The following is a 23,121-nucleotide window of genomic DNA, read 5'->3' as shown; positions in this document are numbered from 1 at the left end:
TGAGATAATGTCTTTTGCATTCTTTTTGACCGTTTCTCGTGCCTTGGCTTGTAAGCATGTAAGAACATTCAAGGGTACTGTGGATAATTGCTCGTTTTGTACACTCAAGATGTTAAGAGTTGTATTTTGTGAGACCAGTTGCATTAAAGCAACTCGTCTTGGGCAATCTTGGAACATGTGATCAATGGGTTGTAAAGTGTCAATGACTATGGGCATGGAAGTATTCCAAATTGTGCGGTCTGCCACTTTGTGAGAACCATGACATAGCCCTCAAACTAGGATAGTGTGAAGCCCAAGAAGGCCTTTGAAGAGCTCAACATGAGGGATGTGGGTGGTAGTTTCCATGTATGGAAGATACGAGTAAATAAACCATAGTCCAAAAACTTCCACATTTAAGTTTGGCTCTATGAATAATTGAAGGCAAAAAAAAAAACACTTTCTAGCACCGAAGAAAAGGACTAGCTTAGAGTGTAAATGGTTTTCTTTAATAGAAATCCCATAGTTTATAACTATATGCAAACAATTTTCGTTAATCAAATTCCTATAATTTATTTATTTTATAACTATACAAAAATATATATTCAATGGTTATCGTGAAGGCAAGAGCCTTTAGAAAATGTTTTTTTTCCGAGTCAAAACCTACATGTGGCTAAGGATCAAGCCACCTTATGAAAAATCTGGGGTGACTACCTAAGCCAAGGCTGCATTCGCGCCAGCAAGCAAAACAAGCGTTTATTATTCTGTTCTCAAACTGAAGTCTTAGCCAGGGGCAGGTGCCTTTCCTCCGGATATGGCTTCTTCCATGTCGCCTGCACTGTCTCATGGAGCGGTGACCCGACCCACAGCTGCATCAATCGCACCAGCTATGTTTCGAATCAGCCGTTGTGATTACTGTAAGCAACTTCATTCAAACGTTATGCCAACACTTAATGTAACTGCTTGATTCTCTTTAGCGGGTAAGCGTCTCTGCGCAAAGCGTTATGGTACTAATGAACTCTTAACTTGTGCAGGGGCCGAATTGGCCCACGAGACCTAAAATAGTACATTGTAAATAGCAGCACTGTAACAGATAATGGACCAGGCACCTTAAAAAAATGTTTTATAAGAATAGGGAACCGTAGTCTCCCTTAAGGTGGGGAAATCTGTGATCCGTTAGAGATTGTTGCTGTTATATAGTCGATCGACAATTTCCTCTAGAGATCCAATAAGATAAAGAAGTGTCCTGGGCATGCCTGACTGTAATTTTGGGATGTCTTAGTGGGTGTCTCGCACGGGGTCTCCGTTGCTCGGTTTGATGCCTTTGATATGCAGTGCCAGTCATTTGTGGTTGCTTAGAGACATCTAGCATATGAATGTCACAATGAGGATGCCCTGTAATTGTGGTTGCTCTAGTGTTGCTTTGGTTTAGCGACTTTGTGCTACATCCTTGTCTAGTGTGCTCGAATCTAGTGTTGCTTTTGTTTTGTGACTTTGTGCTACATGCCCTTGAATCTCACGGTATGCTAAACAATGGAGCAAAGCATGTTCCCCGGTTTTCACCTCCTATGTACATAGCTATCTATGTTCCTTTCGAAGATCACCCTTCTAAACCGTCTTGTCACATGTATCATCCTTAGGTATTGGATGCATTTGTCATGTGGCTACCAATTAGGGCTGGGGTTAGGCCACTAGGTAGGACTAGGGTTATTTTGTAGAGAATCAGCTCACGTTGTGAGCCCTAACCTAGAAAAGGACAGAAGAGGTTATATGTGAATGCAGTCAATACCAAAAACAAATTAACATGTAGTTAGCTGACTAGAGTTGATCGCTGGCCTACGACCCGTCTCTCCCCATTCTACACCCTCTACAAGCCTTTTGGGAGCAGCCAAGAGAGAAAGAGAAGATCAAGTCATGAACAGAAACATAAATGTTTCAGCTTTGTACTATACATTAGATTAGGTTGAGAGAATCAAGTCTTGTTCTGTCATTCTCTTTCCTCTCTTCCTATCTGCTATATATTTGTAGTTTTGTGCTGCAAAGTAGTTCGAAGAATCACGCTTCTGCTAGTGCTATTTTGACATTTTAATCAGAGCAAGCTTCTCTTTATATCTAATAAAGGTACTCGAGAAGTTGTAGCCAGTTTTAAGCCAGAATTTTGTTTTCCCCTAGTTTGGGGAAGATTTGAACAGTCAGCTCATAACCATCATTAAAGCTCATGATTCACATTCAACACATTGAATGTCAGGGGTCTGAATGCAATTAATGCAAACACAATTATTACAAAGTTAGGCAAATAGAGTTGGCAAACTTAGCTGTCCTACTTTTTCTACAAATGGGATCCTTCTCTCCCTATTCTACACACCTTCTACAAGCCTTTTGGGAGCAGCCGAGATAGAAAAAGTCATCAAAAGTAGCAGATTCATTATGAATAGTAGGAATCAATGCAAGTCAGTCCAAGGCTAGCTAGTTTTAAGCCACAATTTTGTTTTCCCCTATTTTGTGGAAGATTCGAATAGTCAGCTCATATCAAACATAGGAGTTGAAGTCATGGATCTTTCTCAACCATCATTAAAGCTCATGATTCATTGCCCAAAGAAACACATTGAATGTCAAGGTGTGTGTCATGTGCAAGTATTGCCATGAACATTATTTGGAGCTAATCCTGAAGGGGCAACCAGAAAAACAGATTAGAACCAGGAAGTTTGGAGCATGAGGTGCAAATTGGCAAGGGGTTGGACTTGGAGAAGGACTTGGATGCTCTGTCGGCTGCACACAGGAGCTGTCGGTTGAAACAAAGGGCTGTCGACTGTACCAGAGCAAAGGCGGCTGCAGGCGCATCATCAATTCTGAATTTGTAGACCAGTCGGCTGGCTGACCAGCAGTCGGCCAGCACTCTATTTGTCCAAGAGCCTATAAATAGGCGTGTTTGCTCCTAGTTATGATCATTCACTCCACTAGGGAGTGGGTCCTTTATGTAGGACTGTTTTGGGTGATTACACCTTTTTATGAAGGCAGCCTATGGCTGTAGAACTGGGTACCTTTTTGTACCATATGAATGTACTGAATTTCTAGCTCTCTCTCTCTCTCTCTCTCTCTCTCTCTCTCTCTCTGTGTGTCTGTCTCTCTACTCTCCCTTTTGTCTGCATTTTTGCATCAGCAGGTGTTTAGGGTTGAAAGAAGACTCCCAGGTTACATTGGTATTAGAGCATCAGGCTCAGCAAAGCTAAACACTGATTCAGTCCCATATGATTGTGTATAGGTCCAAGGTACAAGAAAGTGCACGGGTACGAAGCCCAAGGCAAGGAACACAAGATCGGGAAGAGCTCCCAGGAGGTTTGTTGGTGGTGTTCCACAAAGCCAGAGGGGATGGCAGTCCTGTGAGCCAGATAGGTTTTCAGGCAACGGTCCCAAGGGAGGATTATCCTCCAAGGGGTGATGTGAGAGTGCCAGACTCATTTCTTAGGAATGAAGACCAAGACAATGTTCAGAGTGAGGGCAGGAACGGATTGGGGACTAGATGGAACATATGCATAGATCTTATTCAAAGTCAGAGTGGTTTTGGAGACCGGGCCGGGTTTTCAGAGAAAAGGGTTGCCAGAGATGGATGGATGACAGAGGGATTTCGGTAAAAAGAATGGATAATGACAGTCATCCAAGAACAGGTTGGAGTCCTATCATCAAGTTTAGCAGAGGGGGATGTCATGTGCAAGTATTGCCATGAACATTGTCTAGAGCTAATCCTGAAGGGGCAATAAAAAAAAACAGATTAGAATCAGGTAGTTTGGAGCATGAGGTGCAGATTGGCAAGGGGTTGGACTTGGAGAAGGACTTGGATGCTCTGTCGGTTGCATTAGGGTTTTTGAAATTAGGGTTTGCATTTTAGGGTTTACGAGCAAGATTAGGGTTTGCGTTTTTGCATTAAATCTATGTTTTTGCATCAGCTTTTTGCTCATTTTCAGCATAGTATAGTGCTAGAAAGTCTAGTTTTCAGCCTAGCATGATCCTAGGGAGTTTAGAAAGCATGTAGAACTCTAGAGCTACGGTTTTTTGGTTGATTACAATAGAAAAAACAGCAAAATAATATCATGAGTTCAGAGGCAATGGACGATGACTTTCTCAAGACTTTGTAGTCATCGGGGACGGGAAGATGAATGATACAAAAGGGAACAAGAACGCTATGCTCAGTATGAACAAATCATCATTGGGGCCAAGTTTAGGCAACAACTCATAGAAGAGCTTCAAGAAGAGGCGCGTCAAGGCCCACTTCTATACGAGCAAAGATGGACATAGCTCAAGGAGACATGTGCACAATTCATGGCAGCATCAACAAAGGCCAAGAAGGAATCACCTAGGGTTGTGAAGTAGCCCATGATCGAGAGCGTTTACCCAACGAAAAGAGAGCTTCTAAGACAAGAGTTCTCGGGAGATGTGATCACAGAAAGAGGTGTTTCCGAGGAGGTGCCATTACTCGGGATGCACATGCCAGATCCAGAACCAAAGTCAAAGCTAGAGCCAGAAGCCAAACCAGAACCAGAACCACAGATCGCGCAAGTGGATCTTTCCAAATCCTATTTGGAGGAGGATGAGGTCAACCCGATAGTTTCCAAGGAGGTGGATCTCTCCAAATCCTATTTGGAGGAGGATGAGGTCATCTCGACAGTTTCAGAGGAGTTTTCAGAAGATCCAAAGACCAAGCCAGAGAACTTGAAGACCAAGTTAGAGAGCTTGGGGATTGAGCTGATGGATATGAAGTGAAATCTTCAATTGGACCAGAACGGAGTCGGAGCAAAGGTGTATGGATTACCCCAGTGCTCCAAGCTTAGCAAAAGGGGATGTCATGTGCATCCGTTCATCCCAATGCTCATAGACATGTATATTCTCATTAGTAAATATATGGGCAGATTTAGGGGTAGATTTAGAGCAGATTTTGCAGTCCTACAAGCTCCCAGAAGTGCCCAAGACATAGCCCAATGGTTGGGACACCTTTTGGGCATAGTTTGGACACAAAATATGACTGTTTAGACAATGTTTTGTGGGAAAAATAGGCAAAACCGACTTGATTACGAATTCATTCCTTTTTTCTATAAATAGGATCATTAGCATTCATTAGAATCATCATTCAAAGATCAAGAGGATCCATTTGTCAGAGTCTGCAAGGCAGCAAGGACACAGTGGTGGATCAGCAGGAGCTTCTCTTGTTCGATTGCAAGTAGAGGGTTGCAAGGATCTTTGGTATGCATCATGAAGGCGTGAACCAGCAAGATCATTGTATATATAGCATGTTTTGGCAATATACAGTAGATTAGGTCTCTCTCTCCTTCTCTTTTGTGTCTTTGCTAAACATAGGATTAGCGTTATCTTCTTTGCTTAGCGTTAATCATGAACACGCTTCCGCAACGCATGTTACATTGGTATCAGAGCATCAGGCTCAGCAAAGCTAAACACTGATTTAGTCCCATATGATTGTGTATAGGTCCAAGGTACAAGAAAGTGCATGGGTACGAAGCCCAAGGCAAGGAACACAAGATCGGGAAGATCTCCCAGGAGGTTTGTTGGTGGTGTTCCACAAAGCGAGAGGGGATGGCAGTCCTGTGAGCCAGATAGGTTTTCAGGCAACGGTCCCAAGGGAGGATTATCCTCCAAGGGGTGATGTGAGAGTGCCAGACTCATTTCTGAGGAATGAAGACCAAGACAGTGTTCAGAGTCAGGGCAGGAATGGATTGGGGGCTAGATGGAACATATGCATAGATCTTATTCAGAGTGAGAGTGGTTTTGGAGGCCGGGCCGGGTTTTCAGAGAAAAGGGTTGCCAGAGATGGATGGATGACAGAGGGATTTCGGTAAAAAGAATGGGATGATGACAGTCATCCAAGAACAAGTTGGAATCCCGTCATCAAGTTTAGTAGAGGGGGATATCATGTGCAAGTATTGCAATGAACATTGTCTGGAGCTAATCCTGAAGGGGCAATAAAAAAAAACAGATTAGAATCAGGAAGTTTGGAGCATGAGGTGCAGATTGGCAAGGGGTTGGACTTGGATGCTCTCTCGGCTGCACACAGGAGCTGTTGGTTGAAACAAAGGGCTGTCGGCTGTACCAGAGCAAAGGTGGCTGCAAGCGCATCATCAATTCTGAATTTGTAGACTAGTTGGCTGGCCGACCAGCAGTCGGCCAGCACTCTATTTGTCCAAGAGCCTATAAATAGGCGTGTTTGCTCCTAGTTATGATCATTCACTCCATTAGGGAGTGGGTCCTTTACGTAGGACTGTTTTGGGTGATTACACCTTTTTATGAAGGCAGCCTATGGCTGTAGAACTGGGTACCTTTTTGTACCATATGAATATACTGAATTTCTAGCTCTCTCTCTCTCTCTCTCTCTCTCTCTCCCCCTTTTGTCTGCGTTTTTGCATTAGCATGTTCTAAGTGGTGTTTAGGGCTGAAAGAAGACTCCGAGAGCTTCTGCGTGTTACAGTGTGTGAATGCAATTAATGCAAAGCGCAAATATTGCAAAGTTAGCCAACTAGAATTGTATTTAATACAAGGATTAGGTTAGGATTACCTTGTGATTGTGTTTGTGAGTTTTCTGTCGCATGTCTTTTTTTTTTAATTAGCACTTTCACAACACTAGTAGTCTTACAGTTGGTATCAGAGCATATGGCCAATAGAATTTTTTCTTTCTCAGCAATCCGTTTGTGTTGGCTACTGGACTGTTGACTAGAGATAGAGCATGTAGCTTCAGGCAAGCACACTCTAGTCTAGAGAAAGGTTAGATTTTTGTTCACTCGATAGTTGCAGTCCGTACTTGTACTCATCCGTTGGTTACTTTCAATCATAGTCACAATGCAATGGGAACGGGAATGGGAACGGCCCATGCCGTCTGGAACGGGAACAACTTATAGGGATTAGGGATTAGGGAACGGGAACGGGAACCGGAACGCTTTTTCTTCTAGTAATTCTAATATTACTTGTGGGAAACCTCATTGTGAGGTGAAAAGGTAGTCCACAGTGCCCAAAGGTAGTCCATGCGAAGAATACCCTGAAGTTGGTATATCGTTGTGGAATCTGAGTGAAAAGCCTGAATGTCTTCCCAAATTGAGCTCTCGGGAATCATGTGCGAAGATGCCCTGATAGTTTGTCGAGGAGGGCATGAGACAATACCATAGCAAATGGGGCACTGTCTCATCACGTAGCATGCAACGGTGACACCTTGCCATAGCGATGTGACTCTTTTCCGAGAATACATCGACAGGTAGAACTCCCACAATGCATCTCCAAAGGAACTGTCTCATCGCGTAGCATGCAACGGTGACATCTTGCCATAGCGATGTGCCTCTTTTCCAAGAATACATGGACAGGTAGAACTCCCACAATGCATCTCCAAAGGAATAGTCTTTCTTTCAGTGGCAAACCATTTTTCCATCTACTCCTTAAACAAGCACCCCACCATCTATCTGTTTTGTGCATTGTCCAAAGTGCATTAGCATGATCCACGATCCAAGGAGGAGCAAGAAGTTTGATATACACCCTTTTAGCTGTTAGTTTATGTAACCTTGTATCTTGTGGTGGAGCGACCTGCCCCCTCACCCTGTGTATATAAGTGATTGTTTGGAATAGGGTTGCCATCAACATAGGAGCCGCAACAAATTTTGCTTGAATGATTTGGTGGGGGATAGATGGTTTTCTGCGTATCATCTGTGATAACTTCATAATCTGAGGATGCTCTATGCACTGCCAATCTGCCGGGGATAAATTTGGTGCTCCAGAAGGGAGCTGCATACATTAATGCCGGGGTGACTAGGGTACCAAAAAGCCAATCCTTCGTCCTTGTCTCTCGAAAATGTGCCTAGAAACACTGCCTCTCCAATAGGGCTAAAGCTGCATATCCTCTAGTGAGTCTATCCTCTGCTGCATGTCTCATAGAGAAGCGTGGATTAATGAAGATAGCTCTGAGATAGACATATGAGTGCATCACCTCAACCTTGCTACCCATGTAAATGACGTGCAACTGGGTAGGAGGTGTGGAATACCATAACCTTGGTTTTTCAAAGGTTGATTGAGAGCCCAAGTACAAAAATCCTATAAAGCATCCATGTGCTTTTGTAGTCCCCTTGAGAATCTGCAATGAGTTTTTTTTTTTGGGAAAAAGATTCTTCTATTGGTTAATGAAAAACAGCCACGATGGGCCAAATACAACCACGAAGGGCTAGATATAACCTCGCCTCATGTACAGGGTGGGGATCAAAGGGTGGAAAAAGATGCACTTCCCCACCAGCTGGCCGCTCTGTGAGGAGAATCCTGAGACCAATCCAAACAGGGTGTAGAGGTAAAGCTAATGTACATATGATGGAGGAAAGTGGATCTTAGGTGATAAAAGCAATGCATGGCAGCCGAGTGGAAATGCGCCGACATGAAGAAAAAAGAAAGATTCAATAGAAGTGTCCGCCCCAACCATAGGAGCTGAATAAACCGGACGGATATGTATGGAACCTTAGGGAGGAAGGGGTCGTTGCATGGCCACCTGCAACTAGTGAGCCAGCTGTTGCCAACTGCAGTTAAGTGAGGAGTGAACTGCTGCATGGGTAGTATGGTTGCGGGGTAGTTGACGGGGATGCGCAATAGGTGTAGGAGAGGAATAGGAGTAAGACCGGAGGTGCAATTGTGAGAGACGAGAGAGTGGAGAGAGCCAAAGGATCTTGTGGTTGTGTAGCAGCTCCGAGGAAGCCCGTTGGGATCTGTTTTGTTTGGAGACGATGCGAGATTGGATTGAGAAAGCTTGGGTTTAGCCAGAGCAAAGGATGCAAGGGAGATAGTGGATCTTGTAGGATGGTTAGTGCCCTAGGACCTCTGAAGCTGCATCTCTGTTACAACTTGGTCCAGCCCAAGGCTTTGCTCAGTTTGTTCTCTGTTGTGTTTGATGGTGGAAGCTTGCAGAGGGTAGCTGCAGTGTTCAAAGATGTTTGTTCTTGTGAAATTGAAAGAAAAGGCTTGAAGAGCTCTTATTGAGACGAGCCTCTAAGATGGATCCCCCTTTTTCTTGTTGCTTTCTCTCTTTTCTATTGATACCCCAGGTCTTAGGGCTGTTGAGACGCTGAAGTGTTTTTTGTCTATATGATGAAATCAGAGAGTTTGGGTTGTATCAGTTGTGAATTGATGCAAAGTCTTTTGTTTTAATGCTTCTGTTGTGGTGAATGAGGAGTTTTGATAGAGTTCGTGGAGATGAAGCACCTGTGTGTGTCAGTTTGGTGTTTGGTGAGCTGGTGCTAAGTCAATGTTGACTCAATCAGCATCAGTTGAGAAGGTACAGAGTCGGACAAGGTCAGTTGAGTGTCATATGAAGTCAGCTGAAGCTGTAGAGGACTTGGTTTGGCTTGTCTTGGTTTAAGGGAAGTGTTTGTGAGTCTGATCTGATAGTCTGAGGACTGTCAGCAGTCAGACAGACTCGTTTGTAGGCAGAATGAGGATCCAGAGTCAACTGTGAGTTAGCTGCAGTGAGTTGAATGTCTATAGTGTTGGATCCTGTGAGGTTTGAGTGTTTTGAGTGTTTTGAGGGGTTAAGGGTTTCAGCGGACACAAAGGAGAGGAAGTCTAAGTCGACAGAGTCAGTTTGGTCAGAACAGTCAGATTTGAGTCAGCAAGGTGTTAGCAGACAGCAGCTGACTGGTTCAGAGAGGTTTTGAGGGTAACAACTTGAGGTTAGTTGATGTTGGAGGAAGGTTGGAGAGCCTGGAGGGCATTTATCTCATTGGGGACAAGAGGAAGATTTTTGAGTCAGTTTTTAGTCTGTTTCTGTCAGTCGGGTCTGATTGAGACAGTCGGGTCTGATTGAGACAGATCAATCATACAGGTGTCAGGACTCAGCAGAAGGTCGGCAGAGGGTCAGCAAAGTGTTCCGTGGGATTTCAGGGTTATGAGTTTGTTGTTAGCTCATGCTGGAGGAATATAGGAGAGCATGGAGGATTCATATCAGATCGGAGTCAGCATCAGCCATCTGATTCGGTTTACAGTCAGCTGTGTGTCAGCTGGTGAGGATTTTGGTCAGTTGGATGTTAGCTGAGGTCAGTTGTGGCATATAGGATGAAGATCATAGGTGTTGGAGGTCAGAACCGACTTGGGAGTGTCAGCCAGAGAATTCAGTCGAGTTAGTTTGGAGTGTGTTGAGTTGTCCCAAAGTGTTGGTTGGAGGCCTGCGGATAGGAGCAGAGCTGATTGGTGCCCTTGGATCTGGGATCTTAGTGTCCCCTAGTTCTGATCCCTTTTCATTTCTTCTTGTGTCTGCTGGTGGTGTTATAGAGGCCATCACATATCTACCTCACACCGGGGTGCCATCAATGTCTGGCATCTGAATCCTATGGCCTAGCTGCGTTGTATATGCAAAAAAGGGGGCATAAAATGTCTCCTCTTGGTCAACAGGGTCATGCCAAGTCCACTCTCCCGGATCCTACTAGAGGCGCGTGAGAGGATGGCTATCCCATATTCATAGCTGCCATAATCTCTCCCTAGCCACCTTGGTGGGTGGGGGGTCTATGTGCCATTTCCGCGCCTGAAATCCAGTCATCCTTGCGCTTTGTAAGGTGTAACCACTGAAATCCTCCAAGGGGGGCTCGGATCTCTCTAATCTGCCATGTGAACCAATAGAAAAAGTGAGCAAACCACTGCCCTCGTCTGCTTCATGGACTGCCAAAAGAATATCATGCCTGGTAAACACGCCTAGCCACAGAGGGGGAGGTGGGTCTAGGATAGGGGTCAGCTACTCTTGAGGGATAGCAGAGTCAATGTCGATGCTGAGTACGTCCTGATGAAACTCCGGGGGTAACTGTCTGTGTGCTAGCCAATCTCCAAGGGACCTGGCAGGTCCCATGCTCAACGCACCCCATGATACATGAGGTTTGGCCCCCAACATATAGCCACTGTGTAAACGGATTAGGGGGTTCCAGACCAATGGCTGCCTGAGACGCTCCTCTGAGGCTACTGGAGCTACTTGCCTAAGGTTGGTGATCCCAAGCTCGAAGTAAACTGGATGCAAATATGTCCTCATCAAAAGCTAGGCTGAATCCACGGGCCCACATCTCTGCAAAGATCCATCTGGTACTTTGCGGCCAAGGGCCCCATAGACTCGGGGTCTGGGCTGAAATCCGGGCCAAGAGGAAGTCCTTCCAAGGCTCACCACCGGGAAGGAGTTCTCTAACAATCAGCTTGCCCAGTAGGGCGCGGCATTGAATAGTAGGGCCAATGATGCCTAGCCCCCCTCTACGTCGTGGCTGAATGATCGCTCTCCATGCCACCTTGGCCCTAGTAGGCCTCTTGTCCACTGCCGGCCCATATGAAGTTCCAGATCAAATGCTACACCTGGGCAATACATGCTCGAGAGAATGCCCAACAAGAAGTGATGGACCACATGGTCGCAAGAAGGACCTGGTTCGCCACCACCACTCTACCAGCTAGGGAGAGCCTTGTAGAACTCCAATACAAAAGCTTCTTCTTAATGCTCAGAAGAAGAGGGGCGAGCTGCTGCACCAAAGAGATGTCAATGCCCACCTGGCATCCGAGATAGCGAACTAGAGTTCCCCTTGGGATTCACTGGAAAGCCTCAACTGGGCGCCAAGTCGGGGCAGGTGGAGAGCCTACCCAAAAACCACATGACTTGTGTCAGCTGATCTGTGCTCTTGATGCACGACAGAAGATCTCGGTCGCCTCAGCGAATCACTGGAGATTCCCAACATCTCTAGAAAGGAAAGCAGTTGTGTCATCTGCAAACTTTGAGTCCAACAGCTCCTCCTGTGAATGGAGGGGGGGATGCAATCCTTGAAGCCCTGTCTCGTGGGTTGCGAGGAAATTGGTCATGGCCTCGGCGACGAATAGGAAAAGTTAAGGTGTTAGAGGACAGCCGTGCTGGCCCAAGCGGGAAAGGGGGAATTTGTCGCCACGTTCTCCCTAAATGAGAACCTAATTGTGAGAGACTGAGTAAAGTCCTGAAACCCCACGGATCCACTCCATGGGGAATCTCATCCGGCTCATAGTGCCCTCCAGAAAGCTCCAATCTACCCAATCATACGCTTTTGCGAAGTCAAGGAGTAGCACTATGAGGTCCTGCTGCCGCATCCTGGCCGAAGCAGTCGCCTCCCAAAAGGTGAAGATGTTGTCCAGAATGCTCCGATCCTGAACAAAACCTCTGTGCGTGTCATGGATCTGTGAGGACTTCTTAGTTTATAAGACATAATCAGAGACATAACACTAAAAGTTAAGATGCTTAGAGGGAAAAGTTGTGTTGTTTGCATTGAGACACAAGGCCTTGTTAAATAGGGCTTGAAGTGGTACAAGTGTAGAGGCACATCCCGAACGTAGGGGTGTGGCTCTTGATCAAAGAGTTGTCTTTAGATGAATAGTTGTGTCTTTAGGGCAAAGGGTCGTATCCTTTGGATAGGACATGCCTCTTCATAATAACCCTTGCAATGGGCACAACCTTTGAACAGTCTCTCTTCACTAATAATCAGGAATAGGCCGTAATTGGCGATGGATTAGTCACAAATTGTGACATTCCCTCCCACTTAAAATAAGATCCAGGGTCATATAAGCGACTGCTGTTGACGAAAGAACTCTTGAAGTAATTCCGGATACTGTTGTAGATCTTCATCACTTTACCAAGTTGAATCTGAATCATCCAAATCTTTCCTTTGTACCAAGAATTTTGTAATAATGTTTTTTTTTTTGGAAACAAGATCCTTCTTTTAGTTACCAAAAAAACAGCCTTAGAAGGCTAAGTACAAACTCACCTCCATGTATGGAGCGAGGATCAAAGAACAAAAAGAGGGAAGGATGCACTTCGCCTTCGGTTGGCCGCACTATGAGGAGAAGACTATCTTATACAATGGGGGGGGAATAACCACACAAGTGGTTTATAGTGCCAAGTGGGCTCACCACCACTATCTCTGAGAAAAGGACTAGGTTACCAAAGTCTCAGGAAGGCTTCCCGACGCTTAGGCATAAGTCAGAACCACTAGGAGGCTTCACCCATTGGCTGTGGAGGGTATGAATGATGTCGAGCTAGATACTCCTGATGGACTCTGCTGGCGGGGTGTGGGTGCCTTTGATGGCTTCGCTGCATTGAGCTCTCCAGATGTGCCATGTAGAAATGCTGCTATAAATCTCCCCCCTCTGGCTTGAACTAGGAGTCCAGTGACCAATAGGTGAGAGACCTGAAGGGCTAGTCCCCCACCTTTCTCATTGTAAGCCATGACAATCTCGGCTTCATTGGCCCAAGGCTCAAGGAACAATGCCCCACGTAATAGTACAGGAAGAGGCCCTGTCCATAGTGAAGATGCGGGGAATCCACTGCCAAACCTGTTGAGCTTTCGGGCAATCCCAATGACAATGTCACATGCGGAAGCTCTAGGAGTCTTCTTTCAGCCCTAAACGAACATGCTTGATGCAAAACGCATACAATTTTTCCATAGTTATGACCACGTTACTATGGTCCTTCCGGATTATTCAGAAGAACTCTCCTTTGAGTTATAAGTTGGATTTACCACCTTCATGGTGGTGAAAAATTCATATGACTTTTCACATATCATGAATCCAGAAGTTTGTACAAGGAGATTCTATTGTACAGGATGTTCCTTTTTATGTTCCAAAGATTGAAGATGAACATATGATTTTCATTTCGGAGAAGATTCTTGATGTTTGACAGAAGAAGCTGGCGAGCATGAGCAAGAGCAACCCCCCCCCCCCGGGTTCGCGAACCTGCGCCCTCTCCCCTTGTCCACCTTCGCACTGCCCCCGCCTCTCCCCTCTTTGCCTAGCCGCCCGCTTACGCACTCTTCTTCCCTTCCCCTTCTCCTTCGCCCCTGGCCGTTTTCTTTCGTTCCGCCTCCAACCCTTCTCCCACCCCGCCGCCCCTTGTTTTTTGGCTTTTCCGCCATCTGCACTCGCCCTCCCTTCCCATTCTCTTGCACCCCTCCCCCATCCATCCCCCCCCCCCCCCCCCCCCCCCCCCCCTCCCCCTCCCGGGGCGGGCATTTGCAGTTTTTTCCCTTTCTACCTCCTCCCCTTCTTCCACCCCGCCGCCCCCTGCCAGCTGCCCCATTTCCTCCTTTGCCTTCATTTCGTCTCACCCCCTCCTTCGAGTCCCGTTGCAGCCCTTTCTCTCTACTTTCTCCCGCCCTTTGCTTGCCCTCCCCTTCAACGCTTCTCCTTTGCAAGTTCTTGCACACGGGTAGTCTCCATTTCAGCAAGTTTCGGCAACTTCTGGTCTTTGAACCCCCAGGAGGACTCCATGGCAGCCGCTCCATCATCCCCGATCGATGCCGCTATCCCTTGCCTCTCTTTTTCAAAAGTGGACCTCTACAACAGCACATCTTTAGAGGCCTCCACCTTGGTATGCAAGATTGTGGGTAGCCGCCCAGCTCGGGGGCAGCTCAGGGATTTGTTACAGGCTAGCCTCCTTGGCGCGCTTGGAGGCATTGCTTTCTCTTATCACACACCATTTATTCTGTCTCTGGAGGATCCCTAGAGGTAGGACCGCAAACACTGGAGCACTCAGATCCCTTTGTACTATAGAATATACCGAATACTCAGCTTTCTCTCTCTCCTCTCTCTTTTTCACTCTTTTATACGGATGAGGAGTAATGAACAAAAGAACCATATCACCTTCTTGAAATTCATCGTGTCGGCGATGCCGGTTATCTGCTTGTTGATATTGTTCCTGAACTCGAATCATCTGATGTCACATGCACCCTGCACTGCGGTGCTATGTGACACACTAGCTCAGCATTCAGCGTAACATTGTACATTAGTGGTACCCTTTTAGGAACATTTGTCATATGCTGTGGCCCCATTGTGAGCCCTAGTCTGGGACATGTAGGGCACGAGCTACATAGGTCAGTCTCCTAGCCTTAGTTGTTAGGGATAGTCCCTTAACCCGCTTGGAGAACAAAGCATATAAGTCATGTGAGGTTAGGGCAGTCCTGTAGGTGCATACACAAAGCATATAAAGGCACGTAGAGGTATAAGTACATGGGCCAGCCATAAGGCATGGTATATGCCTTGCATGGGATGGGGCCAGCCATAAGGCATGGTATATGCCTTGCATGGGATGCTATGCATCATAGGCAGCCCATACCTCTTGTTGGCTAGTCTTATGGGCTGTAAACAGTCATTGGTAGTAGCATATACCAGTTGGCCAGCATCAGGGTATGCCACATTAGCAAATTGTCACACGTGTGAAATGCTCAAGCATTAAATGCTTTTTTTTTTCATGAGGTCTTATTGCATTCCTAGTCGCACATGGGAATTTCACCCGGCTACACACACACACACCATACTAAACACACATACACCCGAGTACACAAGGGGGTACCACCCTTTCCAAATATTGGCCACTTTATAGGTAGTGGACAAGCCGCGGGACAAACCGCACAAGTTAGCCGCTCGGCCGATTGGAGTGAACATCCTACACAACTTTAGTAGAACTGGCATCGTAAGTCGAATCATGATCTTTAATGTCCATGGCAACCATCGACCCTGATCGAGAGCGTGAGCTCAAAGGGCAAGCATTGCATAGTGTTGTTGCCGCAGGATCGCTGAAGAGAAAGTGGAAGCAAGCACCATGACGATCGAACGATGATGGCCTAAGGAGTGCGAATGGCTGCCTACGTGCCCACTTGCACGCGAACACACCCTTAGTATAAGATGTCCCAAGAGGATTTGAACCCAAGACCTCTCGTAGGAAGTCCAAGGTCTTATCCACTAGGCTACCGCCTTGGGGACATTAAATGCTTATTTTCATCAGTCATGGGCATTAAATTCTGGCCGGCAGCAGCATATGTTCACGGACCAGCAGCATGTGTCACTATATAAGGAGCCCATAGATCATTGCATAAATCATCTCATTTCACAGAAGTTCATGGAGCAGTTAGTGAGCATGTATGCCTAAAAGCCTTCGGGTTTTTCTAGAGCATACAACTCAGCCTTCAAGCACCCCGTGCTTCATCCCCTAGGTAGCATAGAAGATCCTCTCTTCTTCAGCCAGCATATGTGCATATCCTCGGCAGATCAAGACTTGCAAAATATGGCTTCATAGTCTTCTACAGTGCTATTGTGCCAGCATATGGTTCAGCCATTGTACGGTCTTCCGCGTCCTTGCGTTTGGAAGCCCACGGTCAGCATTCACATCATCGTCCAAGTTCTCCAAAGTAAATCAAGCAAACTCTTGCTTGTAGGGGGAGGGGGGGGGGACAGCTTTCAGTGGGTAATTGGCGACCCAATATAGTGTCGACTCTCATCTTCTCTATCAACTCTTCTCTCTTAAGTAAAGTAGATTGCATAAACTCACACGTTTAAAGAAGGCTTTGTTGCGGGTCACAACGGTCAACCTATTGCATCCTACATTGGTATGAGAGCTACAGGTTGTGACCCAACTTAGCTACACAAAAGTGAGAGCATCCCGTGGATAGTAAAATGGCGGTTAGGAGATATGAACAAAGAAGATACCACCAAAGAAATGCTTCCGCACTTCAGTGACGACTTCGTCCAAGCAATTTTGGAGAAAAACAGATTGCTCAAGCTCCAAATTGAGGCTAAAGAAGAAGAACGTACCGTTATGAGCAGTACGTTTCAACCAATTAAACTATAAGCCCACTGTTAGCCCTCTTAGGTAATGGAGCCAATAGATTTTTTGAGGGAAAAGCAGGAAAAATGCCAAATTTTCTCCTTGAAAGACTGTGAAAGTCTTCATGAATTCCCCAATGTCTGACCACAAAGTCCCGTTGCAGTTCTAGACTGCCATCCTCAGATGTGTGGTCCCATGGATGTCTGAGAGAGAGAGAGAGAGAGAGAAATGAAATGAAATGATATATTAACGTCTTCAGAAGGCCAAAATGACCTATCAGACCAAAAAGTTTACAACAATTGGTGGATCTGATACAATGTCTGAGAGAGAGAGAGAGAGAGAGAGAGAGAGAGAGAGAGAGAGAGAGATTTGATAAGTGGCTTGGGATTTCAGGTCTTGGGGGGTCTCGTTTGTTTCCATCAATCTTTATGGAGCCTCAAAGACAAGGTTCAATGGGGCGAGGTAAAGCACATGCAACAGCAACGGTGGACACTGATGTTAAGTTGTAAGTACTTTTTCTGATCATTCCATTATTTCATGGAAGTATTGGAAGGAAAGCATAATTGTGATAATCATTTGAATCAGGCTATTCACAATAAGAAATTGTTCATCAAAAGGCATGTTTATGGTTATTACGTTCATCATCACAAGGATTAAGCTTGAAGTCATACTTGCATTCCTATTTCCATTATTGCAAGTTTTAATTACTGTCCTTTCTAGCGCTTTGAAATTGTTTTCACTCTTATCACCTTGAGCATCTAAGTAATCTTGCACCCTACACACCAGGCCATTCCAACTCCTCAGATGGGATGGATATGTGAATGAAGACACGATAGACACTTGCTTCATAACTGAATATTTAGAATAAGTTTGAAGAAATTGATTATTAGTAAGCATGAAGGAATAAGCCATCCCAACTCCCAGATGGGATGGATATGTGAATGAAGACACGATAGACACTTGCTTCATAACTGAATATTTAGAATAAGAATACGGATTCTATTATCATGGCCCTCATTCCCTTCTGCATTGCCATTTAAGGGGAGGGGTGCTATATGTAAGTCCTTGGGAGGTGAGCAAAGTTTTGATGGTAAGGATTATTTGCAATTAATTTTTTGTGAGAAAAAGAAGGAAGAACAGATGACTAGCATATTCACTCAAAACATGCAGCAATAATCTAAACCACTTAGAATAATTAAACATAACGTTCTGCAAATAATCTAAACCACTTAGAATAATTAAACATAACGTTCTGCAAATAATCTACAATTTGCTGCAACCACAGTGCAGGTGGAAATACTTGTATTACAGCAATCCCTACATCTTTGCTATGTTGAGGGAATACGTGAGATCTCAAAGGGTGGTAGTTAAAAATGAGAAGAAATGGCCTTAAAACAGGCCCTCAACGGGTTGGCGTATTATCGGATTGTGGCAGCTCAGGTCCACACACCACCATAAATTACTTACATTCACCAACCAGAGGTGGAGCTCATCAGCAGCATTGTAGCATGGCATATGTGGCGTGCACGATGCAGCGAGGCAATGGAGGCAGAGTCCATAAGATCCATCTAGACAGACCTCATACGCACTCCTTGTTGCACGTGAGAGAACCTTTAGGGCGGCTCATAGGTCATGCAGGAGCACTGTATAGCCTGATTGTAACCCAATGCACTTTTCTTGCAACCACTTAGGTATCAATCACAAATTAAAACCTTAGTACCAACACCAATCACAACACAATCAAGGAGAATTGCCATAGAAGGAAAAGTTGGCTCCACATGGGGGCCGGAATGGGCCGACCCCATTTCCTAGTTTATTAAGACATAATTGAATATGAGAACTAAAGATAATTAGAGAGCGGAAAGCTGTGTTGTATCATTGAGACACAAGGCCTTGTTAAATAGGGCCTGAAGAGGTACAAATGAAGAGGCACATCCCTGACGAAAGGGTGTACTCTTGAATGAATAGTTGTCTTTTGGACGTAGTGGTATGTCCTTTAATCAATAGATGAGTCCCTTTGAAGAGACGTGCTCTGTGATGATGACCCATGTGATAAGGTGTGACCCTTCACTGGTGTCCTTTCAATGATTAAGAGTAATAATGGGTAATTAAGTCACAATCGTGACATTACTTCCCACTTAAAATAAGATCCATGGTTATATAAGCGACTGTTGTTGATGAAAGAACTCTTGAAGTAATTTTGGGTACTGTTGTGGATCTTCATCACTTTGCCAAGTTGAATCTGAATCATCCAAGTCTTTCCATTGTACTAAGAATTCTGTAATAATCTTCTGCCGAGTTTCTTTCTGTCGTACATCAAGAATCTTTTCTGGGATTAAGATCATATGCTCATCTTCAATCTCTGGAACATAATCTGAAATATCTGGAATGGGAGAATCTCCTTGTGAAAACTTCTTGATCCATGATATGTGAAAAGTCGGATGAATCTTTTCCCATGAAAGTGGTAACTCCGACTTATAACTCAAAGGAGAATTCTTCTTAATAACCCGAAAAGGACCATAGTAACGTGGTCGCAACTTTGGAAAAACTGATTTCACTGTTTTATATCGATGAGGAGCCATGAACAAAAGAACCTTGTCACCTTCTTTGAATTCATCATGTCGGTGACGTCGGTTAGCTGCTTGTTGATATTGTTCTTGAACTCGAATCATCTGATCTGGAACTTGAAGAAGAACATCTTGCATTTCTTGAACTAACTGATCTGCTAATGCCACCTTGTGTTGAAGAACAAAGTTTGATGGCACAACTGGTGTATGACCATAAGCGGCTTGAAAAGGACTCATTCCTATTGGTATGATGAGAATTATTGTAAGCAAATTCCATCAATGATAGATAATCTTTCCAAGATGCTAAGCAATATTGAATATAATGTGGAAGAATCTCTTCAAGAATTTGATTAACTTTTTCAGTTTGGCCATATGTCTGTGGATGACAGGCTGAACTGAACAATAAATTTGTGTCAAGTGACTTAAAAAGTGAAGTCCAAAAATGTCCTGTAAACTTAGGATCTCGATTTGAAATAATAGACTTTGGCAACCCATCTTGAAAATCTACTGAAGAAATAATGAAGCAATATATGGAGCTTGAGCTGTCTTCTTGCATGTAGATGTGCCATCTTGGACAATCCGTCGACCACCACCATTATCTGTGTATTATCTTTTGAAGAACGAGGTAAAGATGTAATGAAATCCATACTGATACTTTCCCAACGTTCATTTGGTACTGGAAGTGGTTGTAGGAGACCAGCTGGAGCTTGTCTACTGGCTTTCATTTGTTGACAAGAAAAACATGCTGTAACAAACTTTATAACATCTTGCTTCATTTGAGGCCAATAATAAGAAGCTGTCAGCAATCGATATGTCTTGTTGATACCTGGATGAGTTGCATAAGGAACCTCATGATGTTCCTTTACCAAGAGTTTACGCATACTTGTGTTATGAGGGACACAAATGCGATCCTGATAATATGATAAGCCATGGAGAAGAGAATAAGCTGCATAAATCTTCAAATCAGAAGGACTAGAGTGTGGAGTTGTAATCACTCGAAAAGCATTTGCAAAATCTCGATCATCTGCATAATGATCCACAAAAGCTGTTGGAATGTCGGTTTGAACTGTAGAAATCGCCATTGCTAAGGCTTGAGGCATTCGGCTAAGAACATCTGCTGTCAATTAGGATGGTAATGGGACAGCCAGAAATAGAGCCAATTAGTGTCAATACGTGAGTAGACACGGAGGCTGGAATCGGAGAGGCAGGATGTGTTTGAGCCACTGATGTAATAATGCAAGCTTGCGCATGCTCGGATATAACCATAACACGCTTGCTTTTGGAAGTTTCTGCAGATTGGACCTAAGAAGGTACCACCCATTTTGCACACAAAGGATAAGATTTTTGAGGCTGATCAGTATGTGGAGAGTATGGATGAAGCTTATCGGAGAGTTAAGTTGGCACTCTAGAAAACTCAGCAGAAGCAAAAGAAAGCCGCAGACTGTCACAGACGTGATTTAGAGTTTGCGTTGGGTGATTGGGTTCTTTTGCGCTTTGAAAAGGCTAGACTCAAGAAGATGAAGGGTAAAGAGCGCTTATTCCCTAAGTTGAGCATGCGATATTATGGGCCTTTTCAAGTATTGGAAAAGATTGGTGAGGTAGCCTATCCCTTGAAGCTACCAGATCACTCGAGGATTCACAATGCTTTTCACGTGAGTCTCCTTAGACCTTTCCGTGGGGATGTGCCTGAGGATGTATCAGATGAGGCTCAGCGTACAGACAGATTCAGACACGTGTTCAGAGGGTGTACGGATTGGTGCAGTACAGATTTTCAGGTCTGTACAGTTGGGTACAACACTGAAGTGGATGCAGAGAGGAAGGTACAAACAGGTACACCCACACGTGTGAAGCAGAGTTGTTGAAACAAGTGTGCAAGTACAGACTGGTACAACTACTTCCTCCGGTGCAGATCCACGAGCTGATTTTGGTAAGCTCTGAACTTGTTCATCTATCTCTCTTTCCATTGGCTTATGTTTGCAGATTTGAGCTATCTGGCCCCTTGTGAGAGGAGGGGTATGGCAGATTGAAAAGGGTGGAAACAGAGAGATTGGACAGTGAATGTATGCTTGTGCTGAGTTGTGGAATCATGTGCATGAGATATGCCAGATGTATGTTCAAGGTTGTCCTGTTGAATAGTCTTGGCTGATCAGAGGGGAGCACAGAGTGTTGCTTTGAGACACAGATCTGTGTGTGTGTATCCTCTGTGCTAAGAGGTACTGTGGGCTACCAGATTGGATATACAGGTGTATTCTCTTGGCTGGTTTTTGGTGTACTCAGCCTTACATATTTTTGAAATTGAATAAAGAAATACCGCAAGGGGCGCCAAGCTTTGGGGCCAACAGGTGTCGTTCTATTTTCAGATTTGGGGCACTCTAGCTCCAATCTATTTTGTTTTCATATCTAGACTACAAGTGGACGGGTGACTGCTAGTCTACCGCACTTTGGTTTCTACCAGAGGCCGGTTTCAAGGCGGGTTCTGCATACCCTGGACAAGCCATATTAGCCTCATGTAACGGCCCCATCTCCTTTGCACGAATCCCCAATCGGCCAGCCAAATCTGGTGAAATGAAGTTGGCTCTAGCACCTGTGTCAAAGAATATCAAGGCATTCTGATCTCTCACTTTGCCCCATGCCCTGCACAACTCTGTCTCTTCACCATCTGGCTGTTCCCCCACAAGATTAGGAACTAACCTCGCAGAAGGTTTTGGTTTCTTTGACTTGGGCTCTCCTTTATTGTCAGAGTCCTTTTGGGACTTTCTCTTGGGACAATTGAATGACATATGCCCCTCTTCAGTACAGTAAAAACATTTCCGAGCATCTCTCAAAGCCTGTCTTTCCTCAGAAGTCCTCTTGGGCATTGGCAACTTCTTATACTGTCTCTGAAGACCCTTTAGCATCACGAGAAGCATGCCCAGATTTTTCAGCTTTCTTGCTCATGTTCTTACTGCCTTTAAACCCAGATGATCCTCCAGTGAGTAACGCATTAGCTGTCATAGCATTTTCAATCATCTGTGACATGTTTGTTACTCGAGTCTTGATACAATAATCTCGCACCTCTTTGGGCAGCCCACAACAATACTTCTCTACCTGCTCAGACAATGGCATTGCACGGTAAGAAGTCACTAGGAGTAAAGCTTCCCAAAACTTCTTGTTATAATCCTCCAAATTCTCACACTTTGAAGCATCCAATTTGTGCCATGCAGTCATAACATCCACCTCAAATGTAGATGTAAGCCATACGGAAGAGAAAACCTGTTTAAATTGTACCCAAGTAGTGGGTGCTATGCCCTGCAAAAGAAGAGTAGACCACCACTGCAAAGCATTGCCCTTGAGAAAAGTGGCAGCTTTCCTCACCTTAGAGGACTGTGTGTAATTCCCACCAAAAAAAGCAGCATCAAACTACTGTAAAAAGGTAAGTGCTTTCAATTTATCTTTGGCCCCATTGAATGTATCAAACTTCACTGCAGCTCCCCCTTCCTTGTAATCCTTCGCCTTTCCCATAGGCGTTAGATTGTCATATGGAAGTGGTTTCGCAAGATTGCTGCCCCCAACATTCATGCCCATCATTGGGTCAATATTTCCCATTCCCACACCAGGCATACCATACATTCCAGCCATGTTTCCAAACATTCCATTATGCATACCTGGCTGCATACCACCAAACATATTGCCTTGCATTCCAGGTTGCATGCCTCCAAACATATTTCCTTGCATACCGCACTGCATACCACCATACATATTCCCCTGCATACCAGGCTGAAAATTAGCTCCAAAAGGCCCGTGCATACCCATGCCTCCCTGAGGGTAACCCCCAATCATAGATTGGAACACCGAGCCACCACCAAAATAACCTAGATGCATATTCTGCTGAGGAATAGGTGGCTGTCCATAGAAGGAACTCTGAGAGTTTGCACCATAAGCATGCTGCATGTTCGGAAACTGGCCAAAAGATGGTTCCTGTGGGATGGCACCACT

The 23,121-nt window shown here is 44.9% G+C and overlaps 1 protein-coding gene across 1 annotated transcript in view; it reads left to right on the top strand.

Annotated features, from left to right (window-relative positions):
• Positions 1–593: 593 nt before the first annotated feature.
• Positions 594–23,121, top strand: part of PIFI (post-illumination chlorophyll fluorescence increase) — a 91,070-nt gene continuing 68,542 nt past the window's right edge. Inside the window, exons 1-2 of the mRNA XM_086810759.1 lie at positions 594–893; positions 16,973–17,084. Coding sequence (XP_086666885.1) covers positions 791–893; positions 16,973–17,084 — 215 coding nt within the window. The 5' untranslated portion in view covers positions 594–790. The remainder of the gene's footprint in view (positions 894–16,972; positions 17,085–23,121) is intronic.

This window comes from Cibotium barometz, chromosome 16, assembly GCF_041138505.1.
Source record: "Cibotium barometz isolate CiBa-2024 chromosome 16, ASM4113850v1, whole genome shotgun sequence".
In the NCBI taxonomy this organism is placed as follows: domain Eukaryota; kingdom Viridiplantae; phylum Streptophyta; class Polypodiopsida; order Cyatheales; family Cibotiaceae; genus Cibotium; species Cibotium barometz.
The sequence above is the reverse complement of the archived record's forward strand: the minus strand, read 5'-3'. Positions and strand labels throughout refer to the sequence as shown.